This window comes from Lissotriton vulgaris, chromosome 10 (genome assembly GCF_964263255.1).
Source record: "Lissotriton vulgaris chromosome 10, aLisVul1.2, whole genome shotgun sequence".
Lineage (NCBI taxonomy): Eukaryota > Metazoa > Chordata > Amphibia > Caudata > Salamandridae > Lissotriton > Lissotriton vulgaris.
In genome coordinates, this window is record NC_141698.1 from 724584187 (window position 1) to 724609568 (window position 25382).

The window sequence follows — 25382 nt, forward strand, 5'->3', positions numbered from 1 at the left end:
TTTCCCCAAATAAAAGTAGGAGGACGTCTAAAGTTTTCTACCTGAGATGACAGCAGCTAAAAAGGAATCCTTGAGTTCTGGAGACCATCAAACGTTTCAAAAGAGTTTGTTGAAATTCCCTTTAAGGAGTCAAAACCAACAGACAAAAAGCAAATAGAATTAGTGGATGTGGAAGGGAGGCAAAGGTTGCAAAAGAGAGCCATCAGAAAAATAAAATATACCTGGGTAAGGATTTGTGAATGCTACATTTTTGGTGAAAATTACAAACGGCAGCAAGTCTAAACAGTTTTCTACTTTACAGGCCTTTTAGTGATGTAGGGTATACCATTTGTTGAGGTATTACAAGAAAATTATTCAATTGTGAAGCTGGATTTGAAATATGCTTACTTCACTGTAGCAATGGATAAGGAGTCAGAAATTGGTTTGATTCAGATGTGTGTTATACCAATTTCTCCACTGTTTTCCAGGACAATCTTCAGCTGCAGATTTTATGTCCAGTGGCGGCTTTGAGAAAGGAGTAGGTTTAATTATTTATGTGGACAACATTCAGTTAATTTCTCAGGATCATTCAGTTGTTAGTCAAGTAAAACTTGAATTTGCTGGAAGATGAGGGTTTCATCAACTTAGAAAAGTAAGTTCTAATGCCGTTCCATATTCCAGTGTTTTGGTGGGCAAAAAATAAAGTAGACATTTGCTTGATTTTATGAAAGGAGATATGGTCTACGATCTGGCTCGAGTTGTTGGTTTTCTATCTTCATCCATACAGGCATTTCTTCCCGGTCCCTTACATTACAGATCGCTGTAGAGACTAAAGTCAGGAGGTTTAAGAAAAGGTTTAGGGTATGTGGAAAAGCTTTGTCCAAGGAAGCAGAGGAGGAATCAATCTGGTAGTTAGAGAAGCTAGAGGGTTGGAAAGGATGGGTGGTTTTTTGTTTAGATTCAGCTGCCGATTAAATTCTAGAGACCGACGAGAGCAACCTGGGTTCAGGTGCTCAGTTGGGCAATCAGATGAGGGATGGTTGTTGGACAATGACCATGTTAAACATAAATTCCCTGGAGCTGTTGGCAGGTTTGAATGCCTTGAGTTGCCTACCAAGGATTTCTTGAAACTTTTCAGTTTAGTTTCATCTGAAAAAAGGCTAATATGGCTTGCAGCCACAGTTTCTTTGTGAGCAGATCAAAGCAATTGGTAGACTCAGTACGGGTTTTGTGGCATTTCTGTACAGAATACAACATTTCTTTAAAGGCAGAATATTTACCAGGAATAGAGAATCAGGTAGCGAACTGAATTCAACACACAAGAGATTACAGCAATTGGAGGTAGAGTTATTTTTACTTCAAGAGGATTCTGCATAAATGGGGTCCAAAATATGCATGCCTGCTTGCAAGCAGGCTTACATATCAAAATGTAAAATTACTTCAGTTGGAGGCCCCACCCAATGGATATGTGTACTGGATGCTTTTCAGCAGAGATTGTGTCTTGTAAGCTCCTGCTATCCCGGTTTGCTTTGGTCTCACCTTTATCAAACCCCTCTGGATCGTAGCAATGTCAGTTAATACTGATAACTCCTTTTTGGACATCACAACCTTGGCTCCAGGGGTGTTGGAATTTTCAATAGGAGAACTTGTCCCAATACCAGTAAGGCAAGATGTACTAATAGGCCCAGACAGGGGATGAATAGCCTTTGGTTTTAGGAGGTGAACCTTCTTGTCTTGAGGACATCAGGTGTTGGGGGCCTCGTGGATTTTCAAGTCATTCAAGAGAAAGCTAAGGTACTACGATGAACCTTGGGCTCCGGGAACTAGGAAAAGGAAAGGGTATATGGAGAATCTAGAGTGGTTCATGCCTGGAGAGCGATGTGGATCCCTGGCAGGCTCCTATAACTGATGTCAAATTTCTAACTTGATTAAAAAACTTCTTTGTTACAGGCTAGTGAATTGCTATAGACTATTCCAGGGGGTCATTATAGGAAAATTGATGAGCTATTGGTAGCCACACATTGGTTTTTAAATTAGGAAAGATATTCATCTTAGACGACCTTCTACATCTTGTAAAGTTTGTAAGAGGTGTGAATTTGATTTTTAATTTCTATTGAGGCCAGGGAATATTTCCTGGCTTTAAAGCAGCTGGCACACAAGTTGGCCACTTTGCTTAATTTATTTCAGAAGAGCTGCAAATGCATTAGAGATGGGCAACATGTATTAGGGTCCTCATGGAGTGCTTCTGATCTGAAGAGACCTTGAACGTTGCCTAAACACACGTTCTATTAGAGTTTCACACACTGTGGAAAGCTATGTGTGGTGGAATGGATGTGAACATATAAGAAAAAGATGCTTGAATTTAGAGCTTCAGGTAAGGGTAAGTTGTTTTCATATGTTAAACCCAAGTGCTGATTTTTAGCTAGAATAGCAATATGGGTGAGATGTGCGATGCTTGAATGAATTTGTTGAGATTTGGATCACATTGTTATAAAAGCGGTGCGGCAAGTATGGCTTTTTTGGGGTGGTTGAAATCTAAATGAGATTTTAAGAGCGGCAGATTGGCCAACTTAAGTGCGCTTGCAGAGTTCCTTTTGCAACTACTCAAGCATGTGGCCAATATGTCAATACAGGGGTTTTAACATGGATAAATAGCAGCCTCCAGTCCTGTAAAGAAATGTCAGTTCTCCAATTATGTAGAGTGAATCTAGATTTCATAAAAGACATAGGTTAACTTTATCCCACCCTCCACTCCCATTACAGGATTAGAAGGCAGGAAGAGAATCTATTATATAGCTCTATAGCTCACATTAAGCTTTGTTATTTTGTTAAAGGAAGATTTTAAAAAGTATTCGCTAATGCTTTTTTTTCCCCAGAAACAGTAGTTATGAAAATGGTATTTGAATTTTACAGAAAATCATGCTTGAAAGAATGCAAATAAGTGACAAAGATGGAGGTATTTAGCGGATTATACACACATACTTGTGTAGCATACTAGTTTCAAGAATACATCACAGTTAATTTTTAAAGTGGCTGCATAGAGCACGCTATTAGAAGTTGATGCAATAGTTTAGCCTTGGTATCTTAAGTGAAATCTAGTTTCTCCCTTCATTACATTTGGAGAACCCAATTTCGGTTTTTGAATAATATGAATGTCACACTTAATAGCAAAATCACTAATGCAGTAAATCAACAGTGTGAAGGTGGCAGTTCAGAGTTTGCTCGCCTTCCTCCCAAAAACAATTGCAATGCCCTTAGAGCTTCCATACTAGAAATCTGCCAAACCCCAGAGAACAGATACACGGCAAAAAAAACTGAAGAAATATGCTACCCATTAAATTGACATTTTGCAAACTAGGTAGTGAACACTAGACTTTAGAGCATAAAAAGAGAACCCATTAGTTAGAGTTGAGTAGTCCGTGTCTAGTCCCATTTCAATAGGTTAATAATGTGTTGAATGGTATACACTCCTACTTAATCGGGTACCCGGTTACAGGCAAACGGGCTAAAAACGACTGGATTTCTTGCAACACACATCAGGCACCTTGGATACTGCTGCGGATTCTTTCCAAGGAATCCTAGGTAAGTACGCCGATTTTAACAATGCATTATAATCCGATCTGTTCCACAATATGGAGGGCATTCCTTTTTTAAGGCTTGAATTAAATATTGGACAGAAATGTGCCCCTCCTCACCCCCAACCCCTTTAAGCGTGACACTTTATAATTTTGTTTTCAAGCTTTAAAAACACTTAAGCCTGCAACGACAAACTGAGTAACTGAACAATGCTCAACAGAAATTAAATGAAAAGCCACCCCATTTTAAAAGCTATGCTGAATTAAAGAATAAGCTAAGTCCTAACTGGTTAAAAGCCACACCGTTGAAATTCTTTCAAATATAAACCAACAAAGTTCTGGTCTGGACTGCCAATGGCTTGGGACTCGAAAGCATAGTGTTTCTTTTTTAATTATCAATCAAGCAACAGTCAGGAGGTGCTCGGCAAAGTTTAAACAAGCATTAGAAATGCAATAGGTCACACATTTTTTTTCTTTGAGTTAGAGCTATTGGCATAGCTCAACAGCTACGGACAGATATTGCCAGTTTGCAGGTGCAGAACAGCATTGCTCTGTGAAAAGCCTGAAAGCCTAAAACAATGTTGATAGACTACAAAATAAAAAGGCAGATCAGGATGACCAGGCGGAACCGGACGTATTGGGATGGCCAACGCAAGCAAACAATGAGTGAAATCGCCTGGGCGGGACCTAAGCATACAAAGGCAGGAGAATCAGACCCAATGAACCAATAAAAACCCTGTATTTCTAAATGGCATAAGAACAAATGGCTATTCATAGGCAAGCCAAAAGCCGATAGAGGAGATAACGGTCTTGCAGACAGCGCATGCGTGCTGCCTAGGCTCGACCTACAAACGAAAATAGGGAAAAATGGTGGGCCTGAGCTATGCTTAATGTCAAGACCGCAGATCTATCCAGTGAAGAAAGAATGTGTGATGCTCAAGCATAGAAAGGACTACTTCTTATTACTTATAAAGGCAATGGTGCCCAAAACCAAGCATCAATCAAGAAAGCCATACAAAGCACATGTAAGCAAGAAATAAGTGTCAATTACAGTGTGCCATTTCCAAGAAACGTGCCAATTGACACTTCACATTTCTTATTGAAAATAAAAACTATACATTTCAAAATTAAACTAGACGCGTATTAGAAGGATTAAAATATTTCCTGTTACTGAACTGACAAAATAGAAAAGGCACAGTGAAAATGTCTACATCAGCTGGGTGTCACGTTCCAACAGAATTCCATAACTAAAATAAACCAGCACTAGTAAAGATAATAGGTCTTGCATATGTATGTATGTATGTAAATGTATAGGCATTTATATAGCGCACTACTTACCCGGAGGGTCCCAAGGCGCTTCGACCGCTGCGAAACCCTTCCTGGCTTCCCTGAGAGATGGTCCCTAATGGGTATCTCCAGGGTGAGACCAGGCATCCCCGGCGGTCTGGTGGGGCCGTTAGTGAAGATGGGGCAAGCTAATGCCCAGAGTTGCCGAGTGTGATCGCTGATCAGAGTGGGCACTGAGGCGAGAGAATTATCGAGTCCGCTGACCCTGGTCCAGAAACCTGCCGCGCCGGGAATCGAACCCTGGTCCCGGGCCGTCCTCTGCTCTCGGGTCTGCCGCCTCTAACCAGTGAGCCACACTACTTCAGCTATTGGCTTTGCCAATGTGTTTTAGCCTTGTTGCACATCATTATGGCTAAAAGGTAGGAGTGTTGAGTAGCGTATGCATGCTGTGGTAGTGCACTGCCATTACAGACAGCACATTTTCAATTGAAATGACTATTACATTTTCACATAGTCCGTTTTACTGATAAAACTATACAGTAAAGAAATGCGTGTGGAAATGGCATCACCTAGTGTATTCATTTGTTCTGATCATATTAAAATATATTTGTTACCACCACACTTCAGAACTACATAAAAATTGTCTTCATTAGTGTTTTCCTAATTCTGAAATATTGTATAGTTAATTTACAGAAATTTAAATTTTGTTGCGTGCTAAGAAAAAAACATTGTATAGCCTTCCTACAGCACACCCCAGTGCCTGTCATGATTGTGACAACTCCTCTTTTTTAGGGTTAGAGAAAGAGAAGTAAACAACAAGCTCCCTCGGAAAACAGTCCGACATTTGACCGCTTTTTCAATGCACAGCAAATGTGACAAGATAACATTTAGAGGCCTGAGAAAGAGTGCTCATGGAAGAATACAGTAAAAAGTCTATGCTCCACGAAAGAGACATGCTGGACAGCCTAAAACAAAAAAAGCCAGCAGATCGAAAGCAAGCAAATGTGAGTGATCGACCACAAAGAAAATGTTCTGCAGTGGGCAGAATGCATTCCCAGGGAAGCTATCCAAATGTCCCCAACAAGTCTTTGCAAACCAGACAAACACACAGTCTGGTAGGCTTCGACCTAAAATAATAATCCAAAATTCTGGCACGAAATAGAAAAAAACTACTATAGGCTTCCAATAAACATATGTAACCTCTGGCAAGTGGGAGTTCCCAAGCTTAAAATCAAAAACCTGCTCTAGTTAATTCAACAACACAACAGACAAATGATGGGGAAAGAGAAAGATCATTCTGCTGCTGTGACTGATCATTCCAAGCTCAAGAACTGCTAATTGAGAGATCAAACCGTCAAACAAAGGGTATAACAAGGAATATTGGGAACTCGGACAACGACCACAAGAAGGTGGAGGAGTGACGTGCATGATTGTGGGCGGTTTTACATCGGAATCGCATCATGGTAAGTCTGTCATGCTGGCCATCCTCCAAGAATTCGATGCCTTTTGGCACAAGACCTGTAATTATATTATATCTTTCTTCACCCATACACTACTTTCTACTCCACCGACTCAAAGGCAGGGTTCTCCATGACAGCGCTCCAGTGGGTTTCTCTCCTCCCTCCTTCCCCCAATCAATTTCTGCACAAATTTGGCTATTTGCTGCTAGTTAAGAACTACGTAGCGTTACACGATTCTACACTTCCACCTCACACATTTAGTTTTTTGCTTAGTGCATGGGAATGGTTGTTTTCATTCACATCTTAAAATGTCCTTATGCATGCAGTTTATAGACTGCCTGGTCTCAAAAAGCAACATTTTCACCCCAAGATTTGTTTGCCATCAAGATCTGCAACGATGGATGGAAATTATCTAAAAGATGCATAATCTTACTATATATTCTAGGGTTCTGGAACCTACCATTTGCCATTTTAGCACTCCCAATGTGGGCACAAACAAAAGGTACATGAGACGAAGCAACGTCAAATAGTTTGGCTTTTTTTCAACATATGAGGAGTGCTGTGAAACCTCAAGCAGGAACCTTTAGTTTCGGATTGTAATGTACAGGGAGTTTTTGTCCCTTTATGGATTTAGATTACTAGTTGAACTTAACTAGTCACAGTTCATGCATATCCGCAGTAGCTCAAAGAAGAAACTTGTGTTCCTTGTAAAGGAACAGAATTTGCAAATGATCTGGGAGGTTCACCTAAACGTTAGGCGCTATTTGTTCAGAGCCTTCACTGGCCTCTGTAAAGAATGGTTCATTTTAAGATATTTGGATCTTGGACAAGACTGGAGGATGGAACATGGCATAATCAGAATTCTTTGAACTGTCACTCACTTTGGTTGTCAGCCCCCAAAAACAAGAAGAGTTTTCAATTTTTAACATGCAACATCTATCAGTCGAATGGACTGCTGAGGACTTTTGGAACCCTTTCAGCTGGCACCGTAGCCTTGTTTGGGTGGATGTCCATGATGTGCTAGCATCCTAGATTTCCCACTGTTTGTTTTAATCACAGAATCAGAAATCAAAGAACGAACTTACCCACTGAGCAGGACTAAAACAAAGAAACCCGGTCTTGGACAGTCGTCCACCACTACTTTGGTGAGTTCTGGATCCAATATGCCAAGAAGACAATGCTGCAGTGGTCAGTGCTGTGTATACATCAGTAAACTGTTGGCATGAGACTTCCTAGCTATAGGTCTCTTAAAAAGAGTTAATTTATAAAAACAAAAACAAAATTCCATAACTTCACTTTTGCATTTTGTAAGTGCTTACCAACCAGATCCCTTTTCATCTGAGTTTCTAGGCCTACAATTTTCACGTATTTTTAGGTCTTGCCTAGGCAGTGCTTGAGCAGTCTTAGAGACCTGCTGTATTCCGATATGGACTTTAAGCTCCGCCCATTTTACACCCATCTTTTCAATTGGCTCCTGTTAATCTTTTGCAAATGGTGGCTTTTGATTGGTCAGTAGGCCTAGTGGTCCATGCCTTTCTCCTGTTATAACCTCACATGAGAACTATCCTGGTTACATGTGTTACTCTGGGTGTTTTTATTACAGGCTGTGAGCACTATTTTCTTAAAGTACTTTCTTCTGCCTGCTGCTGCAGATAGTACATGTTATCCCACAACTGCACCACGTAGCCTCATGATTCAATAAATTAAAACAATGGTTAGAGCTGCATCGCTCCAGCATTTCCCTCCTACCAAACCCAGCAAAGGTCTTAGATAAACTAATCAACTACCAGCTCCTACACCAAGCAGTGCAGATTCAGGCCAAGCCACAACTATAGAAACAGCACCCCAGCGCCACATACAACATCCGGATGAGCAAAGATAAAGATATGGCAAGCCTCATTCTACTGGACCGTTCTGCAGCATTTGACACAGGCTCATGCACCATCCTCCGGCGGGTGCCTGCACAATCAAGGCATCCAAGGTAGTAGCAGCTGCTAGCAGAGTAAAGTGATGGGCAGTGCAGGGACAGTAATAAAAAAAAAGAAAACTTACCTGACACTTCAGTTCTCTTCCAAATACACGGGCTCCTAGACTCCCCAGCGCTAATCCAGACTATGCACTCATGCTCTTATTACCCAGCATGGGAGAAGAGCCGGGATTGGCAAAATTGGGCTAGTTTTAAGCTTCAACAAGGACTGAGGGCCTATGCCTGCTGCGCTCAATGAAACCGCATGGAGCTAGCATGATGCACATGTCAATTTGGCTGTGCTAAGACACCCGGTCAAACAGTCATGCACACTTGAAGTGCCCTGTGCACACCACTCCTGCTGTCAGAGGATGGCCACACCCTCAAGACTCTGGTCTATATTGTAAAATAAAAAAATAAAGCAGTTTTCCCAATTGCTTCATCTTTTTATTTTACATGTTTTCATGCAGTGGGGCAACACTCCTTTGCCATACGAAGGAGACGCCACAAATCCATGGACCTGCTTTCCACTGGATCTGCTCCTTCGTAATGGATAGAACACAAGCGGTCAGCCTGACACCTTGCTCCCTAGAAGCCCGCAGACTAGTCTACGAAATGCCTCAAGGTTCATCACCCCAACCTCTTCAACGCATACCTGATTCCTCTGGCCAACGTCATCTTAACACACATCAGCACCCTTTGCTATAGGGACGACATGCAACTTACTATCCATTTCAATGAAGTCCCCGAACCCAAGAAACAAGTTAGCCACCTGCATGACGGAAGTTGCTAATGGGATGAAAGCCAACCGTCTCAAGCTAAACATGGACAAGACAGAAGTGGTGATTTTTTTTCTCCCAAGAACACAATCATGGGACTCCAAATGGGGGCTGGTCAACTCTGATCCTCACCCACACCCAGAACCTCAGAATAATCCTCAATAGCAAACTGGACATGATCGCACACGTCACAGTCACTGCATTCTGCTTCTACACAATGGAGAGGAAATAATCTTCAAATGGCTCCCCAACACTCGCTAAGCTGGGAATCAGCAAGCAACTCACTTGAAGACTGCAAACGTTCCAGAACTTGGCAGCCACACTACTCCTCAATCTCTCAAATAGAACTCGCATCAAACCTAAGGGAGATACTGGCTCCCAATATACAGACGCACTAGTTTCAAACTCCTCATACATACACTAACTTAAGCCCTTATTCACCGCCTCAGCAACATCGGAATTCAAGGAAAAGCACTGGACTGGATCATCTCATTCCTCGCCGGAAGAACGCAAAGAGTCTGACTCCCCCCTTTTAAATTAGAGGCCACCGAATTCATCTGCGGCGTACCACAAGGATCATCACTCAGCCCCACACTCTTCAACGTATATATGAGCCCCCTCGCATCCATCGTTCGCAAACACAACCTCAACATCATCTCCTACGCAGACGACACCCAACTGATCCTTTCCCTTACCAAAGACCCAAACACCACCAAAACGAATCTACACGAAGGAATGAAAGAAGTGGCCGAATGGATGAGGAAAAGTCGCCTTAAACTGAAATAGTCAAATACAACACAGCATTCCATGGGTTAAACGAAATGTCAGAAATGTATAAACTCTAATTCTCCACAGTTGCTTAAAACACCAGTCAGTACACCAGTGTGTTAAACCACATCAAATCAATAAGACATCAAGTTTTGTCATGCTAATCTCAGTCGATACCAATCTACGCCACCTTGGACTGACCACTCTGTCCAAAAAACATTAGGAAACACAATCGCCCTGAGACATGTCCATACATTGGATGCCATCCGGACTTTGTCATACCCATAGACTCTTATAACGTTTGGCAAGCTGAAATTAACAAAATCACTCCTCCGCGCACATGATCGCAAAAGATTACAACTAAGCCAATTGTTCCAACTTGGAACATCATAAACACATCATCGAGGTTTATCATGTATTGACACCAAGCCACGTCATTTCCAGCAATGCCCCACTCTGGCTGCCACCCTTAATTTTCCTACTACTATGGTTCATTGGACCTTGAGTCAGCTGAAATGAATGACTATCCCGCAAACAATCGAGTCACGGAAGAAGTTTGAGCGCCTAATCAACAAGCCTCGTAGCCCTTTAAAAGAACGTAAACAGTCATCAGGTATCCGCCCATACTCCCGGGATCCTTTGCGGACCCGGAAGCATTGCGCTACTCAGACGACCGGCCAGAGAAACGCTGCTTGCGCCATTCATACGACCGGCAATAGGAAACGCTGTTCGGCACCGGGGCACTCGCGATAAGATAAGATTTACTCCAGCCACGTTGCATGTCTTTGACGAAACCGATCGCACTCAATTTCCCCTTTTAAAACAAAGTCTGCTTTTCTCGGTTCCCCAGACTCAGTCCTTACGCGCGGACAACGCGTCCTAACGAGACTTTGTACCGAACCATTGGGACAGATTCACGGATTTACGGCTATACAGGTGAGAACATATTCTCTCCTTCCAGCCACATGTCGCTTCTAGAATACAAGTGAACAAAATGTGATGTAGAAATTACTGCAAGGCGCGCATTTTCACATGAAACTGGGGGGTTTCTTCAAAGGCTTGAAATCAAACTGCCAAAACAAACTTGTTTGAATGCTTCATTATGAATTTATTTCATTCCAATAGAGGAAAAATCCATCAGGTATTATTCATGTGATGTGTTCAACATAAATCCTCGCATTACTTGATGCTTGCCCAATACATTTCGGGTTAACGAGAGGTAACCCTTCGTCAGGGGCCTATAAATGAAAAACATACAAGACCATCACTTTCAGGCAAAAGAGCCATGGGGTCATAGTGACCAAACATATACAACATAACATTGATTGTGCCTGTGCCTCATTGCAACATTCTCAAACATACACGCTGCTATATACATCAAAACATGGAACATAACGTACTTCATGGAACCATTGTGCAAAAGAAAAGAAACTGACAGCGTGAAACATCATTTCGAGTGCATGGAGTGAGCGGGTGGAGTGCTGAAAGCCAGGGGTATAAGGTGAATAAATGTAGATACGAGGAGGGAAAAGTACGAGCCTAGCAGGGAGACAGGCTGCAAACAGAGTAAGGAGGCTTACCGCAACAGACGCGAGTGATCGTCTCAGTGTTCCGAACGCGGAACTGGTCCGATAAGGCAAGGACCAATGAGAAGGAGCAATATAGGGATGTCAGGGGGTCACGTGATGTAGTTACGAAAATTAGTTACATACGGCGCCAAAACTAATGCGAGTAGCAATATAAATAATGTGGTGCACCACGGGAGATGTTTACCAAAAGCTGAGAAATATTAAATAGCGGAGATCCGCAATCTAAAGACGCGCGTGGTAGCGTCGCGGTTGAAGGAGTTGTGATAGGTCCATTGAGGTCATGTGGTGTGACTAGGGAAAATAAACAAAGATGAGTGCGGGAGTGCAATGTGCGATCAGCGCACATGTCACAAGCTCAGGGTGTAGTGAATGCAATTCATTACACATTTAGATTACGGGTGAACAACTGGGTGAAATGTCTACAGGAAAAATGTCAACAGGAAAAATCCATGATTAGCGGCATATAAACATAAGCCATCGTGATAAGAAAAATGAAAATAAAAATATACATAAAACAGTGCTCGCATACAAAGCTGAAGTACGTCAACCAATGGTAAACATAGATTGTATAATACAAAATAGGAGTATCAGATTCTGAATAGTCAAATATCATCCATAGAGGAGTCTGGGATCGCTCGTTCAGCCGATAGAAGTGTCTAAAGTTACAGGAAACATGCAAATTCGATTCGATCATTGATCCCTGCTGGTTGGAGGGAATTCAGTTTCTTGATCCAGTAAAATTCTGCTTGAAGTCGTTGTTTCAGTGGATCAATGTCTGGACGTTGCGGGAGTATCTCTAGTATGGTGAATTTTAGTTGAGTGATTTGGTGATTGTTTTCCAGCCAGTGTGTTGCTACTGCTGATTTCATGTTTTTTGTCCGAATATTACTTTTGTGCTCTGATATTCTTGTCTTGATCTTCCTTTCCGTCTGACCAACATAAATTTTGCCGCATGGGCATTTGATGGCATAAATCACATTTTTTGTGTCACAGGTTCCAGTATATTGTAAATCAATTTTGTGGCCTCTGGTTGGATGCATGAAAGTATTGCCAGGAATTATATTGTTGCAATGTATGCAATTAAGGCATTTGAGCATGCCTTTAGATGACATTTTCATTACTTTTCTAGCAGTCAGTGTCTCTTTAAGATTTCTAGATCTTTTGAAAGCGAACGTCAACTGTTCACTGTAGAGGTTGGTTAGGTCAGGTTCCATTCTGATCAAGTTCCAATGGTGGTTGATTATTCTCTTGATTTGAGTTGATGTAGTTGAGTATTTTAACACACATACTGTTTTGTTTTCTTTTGATGGAGAGTGAGGTGTTAACAGTTGATCTCTTGTGAGGTTCGTTACTTTTTTGATGGATTCCTCCAGGACATCTTTGGGATATCCACGTTTTTGATATTGTTGAAATTGATCGTTCAGGGTTTCTTCCAATCTGTGAGGGTCCGAGGTGATTCTTTTGAGACGAATGAATTGGGACGTGGGTAAATGTTTTTTAAGAGTTTCAGGGTGAAAGCTTTGGTACAGCAAGCTGGAGTTCCGGTCAGTGGGTTTTTTATACACTTGAGTGTGCAGTTTTTGATTGGTGATGGTTATCTGTACATCCAGGAAAGAAATGGTTTCTTTTTGAACAGTATGTGTGAACTTAATCCTTGGGTTTAGTTGATTTATTTCCATGATGTTAGTCAACAGTTGCTCTTTGTCACCTTTCCAAATTAAAAACAAATCATCTATATATCTCTTGAATATTACCAAGTGATCAGTCCAATTGGTGTTGTTCAATAGGTTCTCATGTTCAAATTTAGACATGTACAGGTTGGCATACGAGGGAGCCCCCCCCGAAACCCATTGAGGTTCCATTACATTGGTTGTAAAACTTGTCGTCCCATTCAAAGTAGCTATGATATAGCGCGAAGTGCATGAGTTCAGTGAGAAAGATTTTATTAGCTTCACATTGATCATCTCTCAAAAGATTCCATTCAAACGCTTCAAGACCTTCATTGTGTGGTATGGAAGTGTACAGTGACACTACATCGATTGTGCTGAGCCAATATTCAGTGTTAGGTTCCAACTCTATGGTTCTGAGTAAGTTGAGAAAAGACGTAGTATCCTTGATATAAGTTTGCCCTCTTTGTACGATCGGCTGTAAAAAACAGTCTAAGTATTTGCCAATACTATCAGATATAGACCCGCACGCAGACACGATTGGTCTGAAGGGTGGTTTTCTCAAGTCTTTGTGGATTTTTGGTAACATATAAAGTTTTGGCCTCCTTGGGTATTTGGTTACCAAAAATTTGTGTGTTCTTTCATCAATCCATTTTTGTTCTAGGGCATGATCCAGAATTGCTGCAAAAAAGAAATCAACCAAAGATTACACGCGACCACATTGATACATTATCATAAAAATAGGAGAATCCCCAGAGGGCTGAGAATCGCTCTGAAACCGATGTTGTGCAAGAACAGTAAAAATGTTGTGGAAAAGTGGTACCAAATCCTGAACAAATGCTCGTTGGATTTAATTTTATTAATCATACAAGAACTTTCCAAAGTCTTATCAGAAATTGAAGTCGATCTGAATAATATGAAGAAGGAGCTTGAAAAACTTCCAGATCTACAAACAATGCTGGAGGACGTTAATAAAAGACTTGACAAATATGCGAAGGAAGTAAATGATCGAAAAGTAAGAAAATACAAAAGAGACACAATCGATTATAAATATGACGAAGTGTACACCTGGGCAGAAATTTATAATCAAAAGAAATGGCAGCAACCAAAAACCAAACCATCCACGGATTCATCACAAGAAAGTCTAGTATCTGAATCTGACATCGCACAGACAAGACAACCTATTGAGAAAATTCAGCAGACAAGACAACCCTTTGAGAAAACCCAACAACCTAGCACATCCACCAATTAACAGCCTTTTTTAGACATCAGCCCCGCAGCCAACGCACCACCTATAATCGCATCAGGAGGGGGAGAAGAAACTCCCGAAGAAATAGCCAAAGGAACCAGGAGTCAAAAGTCAATAAAACCGACTTAGTCATCAACATTTCATCTAAACCTCTGACACCAGCCCAGATGGCGGTTTTGAACAAAGGAACTACTTTTGTACCTACATATAAAACTAACCTGGCGGAAACTGAGATAGCACTCTAAGTTTTTCAGAAACCTCAAACTGAAATATTTCTTCAAAGATGCGCCACCTTCTAATACCACTGACATCACAGTCTTCAAACCCAAGAGCACATTCTGTGCACCATATTCTCACAAAACTATCGAAACTGTGGAAGAATGATACTGACTGACATTCAAAAAATCAATTACAACAAAACCACTAAAAACAACTTGTCTAAGAATGAACTGAGTACCATCATACAGTTGTCAAAGGATACTGAAATCACTTTCCAAAAAGCAGATAAAGGGGGAGCCCTGATCGTCATGGATACCATCTTTTATAAATCCAGTGTCAACCTACATGTAAATGATGTGAACACTTACATTCCTTTGGACAAAGATCCTACTGAAGAATACCAAAAAATACTCACAGCAATTCTGGATCATGCCCTAGAACAAAAATGGATTGATGAAAGAACACACAAATTTTTGGTAACCAAATACCCAAGGAGGCCAAAACTTTATATGTTACCAAAAATCCACAAAGACTTGAGAAAACCACCCTTCAGACCAATCGTGTCTGCGTGCGGGTCTATATCTGATAGTATTGGCAAATACTTAGACTGTTTTTTACAGCCGATCGTACAAAGAGGGCAAACTTATATCAAGGATACTACGTCTTTTCTCAACTTACTCAGAACCATAGAGTTGGAACCTAACACTGAATATTGGCTCAGCACAATCGATGTAGTGTCACTGTACACTTCCATACCACACAATGAAGGTCTTGAAGCGTTTGAATGGAATCTTTTGAGAGATGATCAATGTGAAGCTAATAAAATCTTTCTCACTGAACTCATGCACTTCGCGCTATATCATAGCTACTTTGAATGGGACGACAAGTTTTACAACCAATGTAATGGAACCTCAATGGGTTTCGGGGGGGGCTCCCTCGTATGCCAACCTGTACATGTCTAAATTTGAACATGAGAACATATTGAACAACACCAATTGGACTGATCACTTGGTAATATTCAAGAGATATATAGATGATTTGTTTTTAATTTGGAAAGGTGACAGAGCAACTGTTGACTAACATCATGGAAATAAATCAACTAAACCCAAGGATTAAGTTCACACATACTGTTCAAAAAGAAACCATTTCTTTCCTGGATGTACAGATAACCATCACCAATCAAAAACTGCACACTCAAGTGTATAAAAAACCCACTGACCGGAACTCCAGCTTGCTGTACCAAAGCTTTCACCCTGAAACTCTTAAAAAACATTTACCCACGTCCCAATTCATTCGTCTCAAAAGAATCACCTCGGACCCTCACAGATTGGAAGAAACCCTGAACGATCAATTTCAACAATATCAAAAACGTGGATATCCCAAAGATGTCCTGGAGGAATCCATCAAAAAAGTAACGAACCTCACAAGAGATCAACTGTTAACACCTCACTCTCCATCAAAAGAAAACAAAACAGTATGTGTGTTAAAATACTCAACTACATCAACTCAAATCAAGAGAATAATCAACCACCATTGGAACTTGATCAGAATGGAACCTGACCTAACCAACCTCTACAGTGAACAGTTGACGTTCGCTTTCAAAAGATCTAGAAATCTTAAAGAGACACTGACTGCTAGAAAAGTAATGAAAATGTCATCTAAAGGCATGCTCAAATGCCTTAATTGCATACATTGCAACAATATAATTCCTGGCAATACTTTCATGCATCCAACCAGAGGCCACAAAATTGATTTAAAATATACTGGAACCTGTGACACAAAAAATGTGATTTATGCCATCAAATGCCCATGCGGCAAAATTTATGTTGGTCAGACGGAAAGGAAGATCAAGACAAGAATATCAGAGCACAAAAGTAATATTCGGACAAAAAACATGAAATCAGCAGTAGCAACACACTGGCTGGAAAACAATCACCAAATCACTCAACTAAAATTCACCATACTAGAGATACTCCCGCAACGTCCAGACATTGATCCACTGAAACAACGACTTCAAGCAGAATTTTACTGGATCAAGAAACTGAATTCCCTCCAACCAGCAGGGATCAATGATCGAATCGAATTTGCATGTTTCCTGTAACTTTAGACACTTCTATCGGCTGAACGAGCGATCCCAGACTCCTCTATGGATGATATTTGACTATTCAGAATCTGATACTCCTATTTTGTATTATACAATCTATGTTTACCATTGGTTGACGTACTTCAGCTTTGTATGCGAGCACTGTTTTATGTATATTTTTATTTTTATTTTCATTTTTCTTATCACGATGGCTTATGTTTATATGCCGCTAATCATGGATTTTTCCTGTTGACATTTTTCCTGTAGACATTTCACCCAGTTGTTCACCCGTAATCTAAATGTGTAATGAATTGCATTCACTACACCCTGAGCTTGTGACATGTGCGCTGATCGCACATTGCACTCCCGCACTCATCTTTGTTTATTTTCCCTAGTCACACCACATGACCTCAATGGACCTATCACAACTCCTTCAACCGCGACGCTACCACGCGCGTCTTTAGATTGCGGATCTCCGCTATTTAATATTTCTCAGCTTTTGGTAAACATCTCCCGTGGTGCACCACATTATTTATATTGCTACTCGCATTAGTTTTGGCGCCGTATGTAACTAATTTTCGTAACTACATCACGTGACCCCCTGACATCCCTATATTGCTCCTTCTCATTGGTCCTTGCCTTATCGGACCGGTTCCGCGTTCGGAACACTGAGACGATCACTCGCGTCTGTTGCGGTAAGCCTCCTTACTCTGTTTGCAGCCTGTCTCCCTGCTAGGCTCGTACTTTTCCCTCCTCGTATCTACATTTATTCACCTATTACCCCTGGCTTTCAGCACTCCACCCGCTCACTCCATGCACTCGAAATGATGTTTCACGCTGTCAGTTTCTTTTCTTTTGCACAATGGTTCCATGAAGTACGTTATGTTCCATGTTTTGATGTATATAGCAGCGTGTATGTTTGATAATGTTGCAATGAGGCACAGGCACAATCAATGTTATGTTGTATATGTTTGGTCACTATGACCCCATGGCTCTTTTGCCTGAAAGTGATGGTCTTGTATGTTTTTCATTTATAGGCCCCTGACGAAGGGTTACCTCTCGTTAACCCGAAATGCATTGGGCAAGCATCAAGTAATGCGAGGATTTATGTTGAACACATCACATGAATAATACCTGATGGATTTTTCCTCTATTGGAATGAAATAAATTCATAATGAAGCATTCAAACAAGTTTGTTTTGGCAGTTTGATTTCAAGCCTTTGAAGAAACCCCCCAGTTTCATGTGAAAATGCGCGCCTTGCAGTGATTTCTACATCACATTTTGTTCACATGATTTAAGGCACTTCCTGGCAGAGTGCGACAAGGAAACGCGCTTAAACTAACTGAATTGGTAAAATTCTGTGAGTGCACGGAGATATCATAACCCGCTTCTAGAATACAAAACAGAACCTCTGATTACTCATAATACCCCTCCATTTTTTTACAAACAGCCGGACCACATTACCTCCTATCAATACGGAGCCCGGACCCATTCATGTAAGCATGATATGAATATTTGTGATATGATTGTGGTGAAACATGGCCTTATATTGATAGATTTTGATGAGATTTATCACCATTTTTTCAGACGATTTGGCGTCAAGGCAACTTTATTTGTACTTCTGGTCCTCCAGTGACTGAGAGGTAAGAGACGGAAGCTAGCAGTAGGGGCAGTCAGTGTGGTCATAACAAATAGCATACCAATAAGTTTCCCCTTCTCTCTTCACAGACCTTGGTCCTGACGAGAACTCATCCATCCATATGAGTTCGAAACGCGTAGACTTTTCAAGCCTTAAAAAAACAAAAAACCTGTGATATCTATTTTTGAAATGTTTTTGAAAAATATGATTGCTTTCTAGGCTTCTTTGTAAATCAAAGTTATTACATTGTAGATACGATTTATATGTTCTTTGTTGTGTATGTATATATGTAAATAGTGTGGTTTGTGAGTGGTATGATTGAATGTATGTAGTACATGTTGTCCAAAAAAGTCTAAAAATTTCTATTTGTGACAAAAAAGTTTTGTTCCTTGTTTGAATAGTGAATCTTTTGTTGTTGTACATAAGGTCTTAAAAAAATGTCATTGAAATTTCCAAATGGGTGAGATCTAAAAATATAAAATAAATATTCCTCTAAATAAAAGAACTCAATCAAAAAGGACACATTTTGGTCATTTGCAAAGTTTGTTTTATGGTCAGATGTTCAAATCAAAAATAAGAGAGTAAGTGATTGGCAGCACCTGCAATTTCCGTTGTTGTTTAGTAGCTTGTGGCAAGCAGTGCTGTTGGGAGCCCGAACCCAGTAGCTTTTTGTTTAAGGGGTTAAACTGAACTCGGACAAAACAGAAGTCCTCATATTAGGATCATCCCCCTCCGCCTGGGATGACTCATGGTGGCCACCGGCTCTGGGAAACGCCCCCAAACCTACGGACCACGCACGTAATCTGGGCTTCATCCTAGACTCCTCCCTATCGATCCCCAGACAAGTCAACGCCGTCTCTTCCTCGTGCTTCAACATTCTACGTATGCTCAGAAAAACCTTCCGATGGATCCCCACCGAAACAAGAAAGACAGTCACCCACGCACTGGTCACTAGCAGACTTCATTACGGAAACACCCTCTATGCCGGAACCACAATCAAATTACAGAAAAAGCTCCAACGTATCCAAAATGCCTCAGCCAGACTCATTCTAGACGTCCCCCGCAGAGCTCACATCTCCAGTCAGCTGAAAGACCTCCACTGGCTCCCCGTCAGCAAACGAATAACGATTCATCTCCTCACCCACGCGCACAAAGCACTATACGACCTTGGACCCGAATGCCTCAACACATGCCTCTCCTTCTACACCCCCTCCCGCAAACTCCGATCGTTCAACCAAGCCCTCGCCGCAATACCACGCATCAGCAGATCCACCATGGGGGGGGGGGAAGATCCTTCTCCTACCTTGCGGCCAAAACCTGGAACTCCCTCCCCACCCTTCTCCGCCTTACTCAAAACCACCTCTCCTTCAGAAAACAACTCAAAACCTGGATATTTGATAAGTAATCCCCCACCCTCCTCAAGCGCCTTGAGACCCTATGGGTAAGTAGTGCGCTATATAAATGCCAAACTTGAAGGCAGTAAACAACGTAGGCCTCAACTAGTAGAACAGTCATCTCCTTCTCCAACCATCTTCACAGGATTGCTACTATCACATCACATGCATACAGAGAACAAGATCAGGAGGACAGGCCTCCCACTTCACATCAGAGCCACCTCCTCTCAAATTCCGCAAGAAGCTTAAGACCCAGCTTTTCAATTAACCAACCTACCATAAAGAGGGCAAGGCACACACTCAGCGGCAGGATAACCTCGCAGGTGATGGTGCGCTTTACAAATACACATAACAGAGTCAGGGCGTTGTGGGTCACAGGTTGGATAGCGGGTAGACTAGCATAGCCTTTCTAGCTTGTGAGCCACAATCTACATCAAACTAACACGTCTTCTTTTAAGCCCCCTTCCCCACCACCCTTATGCTTCCTCCAGTGGTTTATTCTTACTGGCCTCCTTTGTTTGCCCTACCAGGCTATCACTCACAGAAGCCACAATCACTACTGCTAGGGTAAGGGTATGCAAGTGTCCATGTTAAGTCGGCAAGGCCTGTACCCATGCAATAGCAATTATATAGCACTTACTACCCCGACAAGGTATCAAAGCACTTTCGGCAAGTAGCACGCCACTCCGGAGTCCATAAATGATTAGTGGTGAATTAATATAGTGAAATATGAAAGAAATTGGAGTGGTGGATATGTTATTTATTTGGATTGAGAAGGATAGTGGAGAAATAAAAGAGGAAAAAGGTTTGCATTTATATAGCGCTTCCTACAAGTGATGGTGTTGAATCGCTTTTTCAGCAAGTAGCACGCTACTCCGGAACCCATAGAGGATATTATACGTCACAGGACATCACACATAGTATGCACTGGAATGACCACACATTGTATGCACTGGAATGACCATCGAGAGAACACATTTTATAAGCTTGAGGCAAGCAGCAAGGTAACAAACAGGGAGGGGCTGGAGCATTGTAGAAGACCAAGCAAGGACAGGCCTATAAACTGCAAGTCTAAACTGCAGATGCAAACAAGCACATGGGACTAAAACAGGATGGTTTATAATGGGGAGACACTGCAAACTCGAGAATCTCCATTCTGATTACACCTCACAGGTCAGCAACAAGAACACTTTGGCAAGTGTTACACTCTAAAAAATAACCTGATCCAAGCTGAAGAAAACAACTGCATGAAAACAAAGGCACAGGGGATGAGCAGGTTGGTGGTCTTAAGTCCATACACCCCCCCCCCCCCCACACACACATCCCACTTACAACCTTTAGGCACTAAGAATGGAGATACATCGGATGCTCTATTAGATGCTCTCAGAACTACCAGAACACACAAAAATTCCTAAATGTGTAGATCTGCCGTTTTTCTTGTGTTCATCCTGCTGGAGGTTCAGACTGAAGCCACTACCTTGGAGCTATGGATTTAAATGGTGCGGCTAACAAAGGGGATTAGATTTCTGGAATATAGAGTGCGGGGGACTCAGCAAGCCACTCGAGAAGAAATAATACCCAAGTGCTTGGTCTGCCAAAGACTTAGGTGAACTTCTCATTGATTGAACAGTGGCCCCAGAAGGGGTGTCAAACTGTATGCACTGGAAATGGCATCGTGGTGGCATGGTCTCCATGGTCAGGGTCCAAGTGGTGGCGAGACTACTGCTCTGCTCGACTAGGGTTATTGGCTCCAGACGGCACAAGAAAAAGACCATTACAATGTTGACTGTTGTAAGTTCATGATCTTACTGGACGTCCAGAAATTCTTTCATTGATGTTAAAGGAAGGTTTTGCATGATGGGGGTTATATATACTTTCATGTCCCCTGCCTGAAGTAATCATGGCAGAAAACAAACCCTTCACAGAGCCCTAGGAGGCTTGGGACTGTCTCGAGACCCAGCAATGGCTCTGATAGATTAGCAGGGTCCAGCCAAGATGAGACACAGCCACAACAAATAAAATGAATATATTCAGGATGACCTACACAACAACAGATGCAGCAATGTAAAGAGAACGCAATGGCAGCATCCCTTCCAGCCAACACCCAAAGTCTGCTGACTCTGGGGGGAAGAAAGATAAAATTCTGACTTTGAGCACTCGCAGAAGTTTGGGATCAAACGAAGAATGGTCGATTTGCCCCCTAGATCTCCTGCTGAGTCCCCTAGATATCTTGATGAGGTAGTGATTATGTCTTCTTCTACCTAAAATAAAGCAGAGGAAATGTGGGGTGTGAAAAGGGCTGTGGATGGCCCCGTCTGGCTGCTTGAGTGAACCATCAGATCAGGGTCATGCAGCTGCAAGTAAGTCTGTGCTTCTTTTCATCAGTGTTTTTCCATGACTCGTATATGAAGATTCTGATGTTCTACTTTATATTTCAAAATGAACTTCTAAACATTCTGCTGAACGGACATTCCTTTCCTTGGCAAAAGCACAAACCTGGTGCTCGAGGCCGTGAATCAGACTGAGCAATATCGGCCAATTGAAAAGCCACCTCCAGCCAAGCTGCTAGGATGCCGTCTGCATGTCCCGGGGAGGTCCCTCACATACCTTTTCCAGCTGTGATGACCTCACATGCCAGCAAGAGCTGTTTTGGTCTCAAAGCTGTACTAAGGCCCTTCCTCGCCTTTGCCTGATCACTGTACTGGGTTTAGATCGGCCCCATGCAGTTAATAATAATGCCATATGTGACGCACGCTGCTTAAAAAACGTGGTATCTGCCAAACACCCCCACCCCCCACCCCCGACTTAGTTTGGTGGTCACCCCATGTCTCCCTTTCAATGTCCATTTAAATTCCATCCAGTTTGGACCAAAATACCAAGTGCGCGGTTATTTATAGCACACCATGCAACTCATTCAACATACTCCTGGCTGCGGGCCAACAACACTTGGGCAGGTATATGCAGATGCGTATAAATGAGATTACACACTAGGCACACAAGAAGACTCCAAAGTCCAGGGTAGCGCCTGCTACAGTCACTTTCAGAAATGCAAATCGCAACAGGATGACAATACTGCAGCCGCCATTACACAACACCATGGAACTGGGTAACGAGGCAGAACATGCATTTGTTCACATTCCCAAACCGATAGATTGTGTAGCCCACTCATCGGATGAAACGGTGACCTAGAAAGTAAACACCGCCTTAAGCCATTCTGTGCCAAACCTCGTCGCCAGGATCAATACTGACTCAATGGGGGGAGGGGGGGCTAATAAAACAAGTGCACGCTTCACATCCAAATCCTTTACATCCAGACAAATTGCAATGAAAGCTGATCATATATGTAGGAGCACAACACCACAAGAAGTTTATGGCGTTCAAGCAAATTCAACATAGAATTTCTACATTAAAATGTAGAAAATTCAAAACAAAAACATTAAAATTATTTTCACACTGCTCTATTTGCATTTTATTTTTTTATAAACTAAATATTAGCAATTGAAAAAGAGTACGTGACAGGCGCCTTTTTTAGGCCCATGCAAATGGAGTGTTTCATTTAAGCTCATCTGCTGTCAGACAGCCAAAGATGCTAATGCCACTTGAGGGTAAGCTAATTACAAGATCCGTTTATGCCCGAGGACAACTGAAAACTTCCTTCGGTAACGTATAAAACGCATGCAAAGAGAAGTGGCAATGCATAATAAAACAGAAAACCAATCAAACAGTCAAAGAGGCTCGAGCGCACAAATGCAGTTTAAGGCTGCGTAAATAAATTGACAAGCCGGCTCCAAACGCGTGAAACTCCTACCTGCCTCTTCGGAGAACTTCACAATTCCAACATAGCTGGAAATCCACGGATTCCTGAACATGGTCCTGCTGCACGCGCACAAGTCTCCGCCAAAAAATCCACAAATACTACGAGGGCAGGAACTAATCGCGAGGGAGCCGCAGCCCCTGGCACGTCGGCGGCTGTATTAGGTCGAGATCTGTCATGGCTCTGCGCTGGGCGGCCACCCTCTTGCCTCCCAGGAAGTGCAGAGCATGCATAGTAATGGGCTGCAAACTGGGGCAGCTCAGGCCGCTAATCAGATTAGCGGCAGAAATTAGGCATTTCAAACGCGGGCGCAGATTGGATAAAAGCTACTAGGGCTTTGCACTATTAGCGCTCAACCCGGTCTAAATCATAGCAGATGTTGCTGAGGGGAGACACCGTAGTGCCCCAACAACCGCAACCCGCCCAGGAAAAGAAGAACAATTCACTCCCAAGAGGTTTCTGGTTTTTGTTCCAGAGTCACTAGCTTATCAGTAGAGTGCAAAGATTTCCTGAAGAGAAAGCACAAGTCAGTTTATGAGCTGCAAGAGGATTGGCTTAGAGCTACATTATTTCACGACGACCAAAACAGTTCCAAATGCCGAAGTTTATCGTCAACATATGAGGAAAATTAAAGGGGGGGGCGGTGGGGGGAGAAGACAATGAAACGCACATTGAGGGGGTATCCATATATTATCTTATTACGAGACACAATGGGCTGCTTCCATTTTAAGAAGTACATTCCAGATGCCAGTTAAAAAACAAAAATAGTTTAGCTTGAACTCGCTCGAATGATAATACATTTCTTTCACAGTTTGATGTGTATTTAATAAAATGGAGGGAAATCTTGACATGGGAGGATGGGGGCGGTGTGCGTGGGAAGCATGTCAACATTCCAGTTTCCAAGACCTGGTTAGACTTTCCTAATTAGTCTATGCAAGTAGTTCGACAGTAAAATTTCAGGCTGTGCGGAGTACACATGCGAAAGCCAGGCCAAAGTACAGATGGGAATGATTTATGGACCAAGCTGTCGGAAAAGCTAGATCATTACTGTACTCAAACGCAAAGAAACATGTGAAAATAAAATAAATGGGGCCTGGGTAAGTGGTGGGAATAAGTAGGATTAACAGACTGGGTGGAAAACTAAAAATATTAAACCATTTCGAGTTACAGAATTGTAGATGCTGTATAATTCTATACAACCATTGACTGCTATAAAAAAAAAAAAACCTAGAGCGCAACACAGGACTGAATCACTTGTAGCTGTAGGATCTGCTTCTATGGTTACCCCCACTTTTTTTGCTTGATGCAATGCTGTTTTTAACTAGTCCAACTGTGATCCTGCTAATCAGGACCCCAATCAATCTGCTTTTTCCTTGAACGGTTGGTTTCTGTACTTGGGAACATCCCAGATTGGATACTGGGGTACCCTGGTCAGTCCCTAGTATATGGCACTCATGTACCCAGGGCATAGGTACCCCAGAGGTATCCCATGGGCTGAAGCATGTATTATACCACCCATGAGACCATTCAAAATGGAACTACAGGCCTACCATTGCAGCCTGTGTAAGTTGGTGCGTGCACCACTTACTAAAGATATAGGTTTACTATATCTAAGGGTCACTTCACTTAAACCCTATGCCACCCCTATAGCAGGTCTTTACAATACTGAGGGCAGGGTGCTTGGCTCTAAGGGAGAGGGTGCCCCTAAATGAGCAGGACACCACTACAGGCTACAGAATCCATTGTCCCCGGTTGTAAGTGAAGCAGCCATATACTATATAGAGGGGCACTGCGCAATTACGCGATGACCATCTCGAAAACAGCTGCAACAAATCCTACCATGCTTGGTATCAACCATGTGGAAATCCTACCCCCACACCGTAAACTGTGTGGGAGGTAGGATTCCAAGCACT

General features: G+C 42.1%; 1 protein-coding gene across 28 annotated transcripts in view; it reads right to left on the reverse strand.

Moving 5' to 3' along the window:
* The window catches only part of SVIL (supervillin), an 807080-nt gene that overhangs the window by 518023 nt on the left and 263675 nt on the right, over nt 1-25382 (reverse strand). For 15 of the 28 annotated variants that reach the window (XM_086941581.1, XM_086941570.1, XM_086941564.1 and 12 more), the window contains exon 1: nt 23464-23675. The exons of 11 other annotated variants lie outside the window; for them this stretch is intronic. In XM_086941581.1, coding sequence (XP_086797707.1) covers nt 23464-23524 — 61 coding nt within the window. In that variant the 5' untranslated portion in view covers nt 23525-23675. Of the gene's footprint in view, nt 1-23463; nt 23963-25382 lie in introns of those variants that run through there. 2 more of the 28 variants (XM_086941583.1, XM_086941582.1) reach the window with 1 other exon arrangement.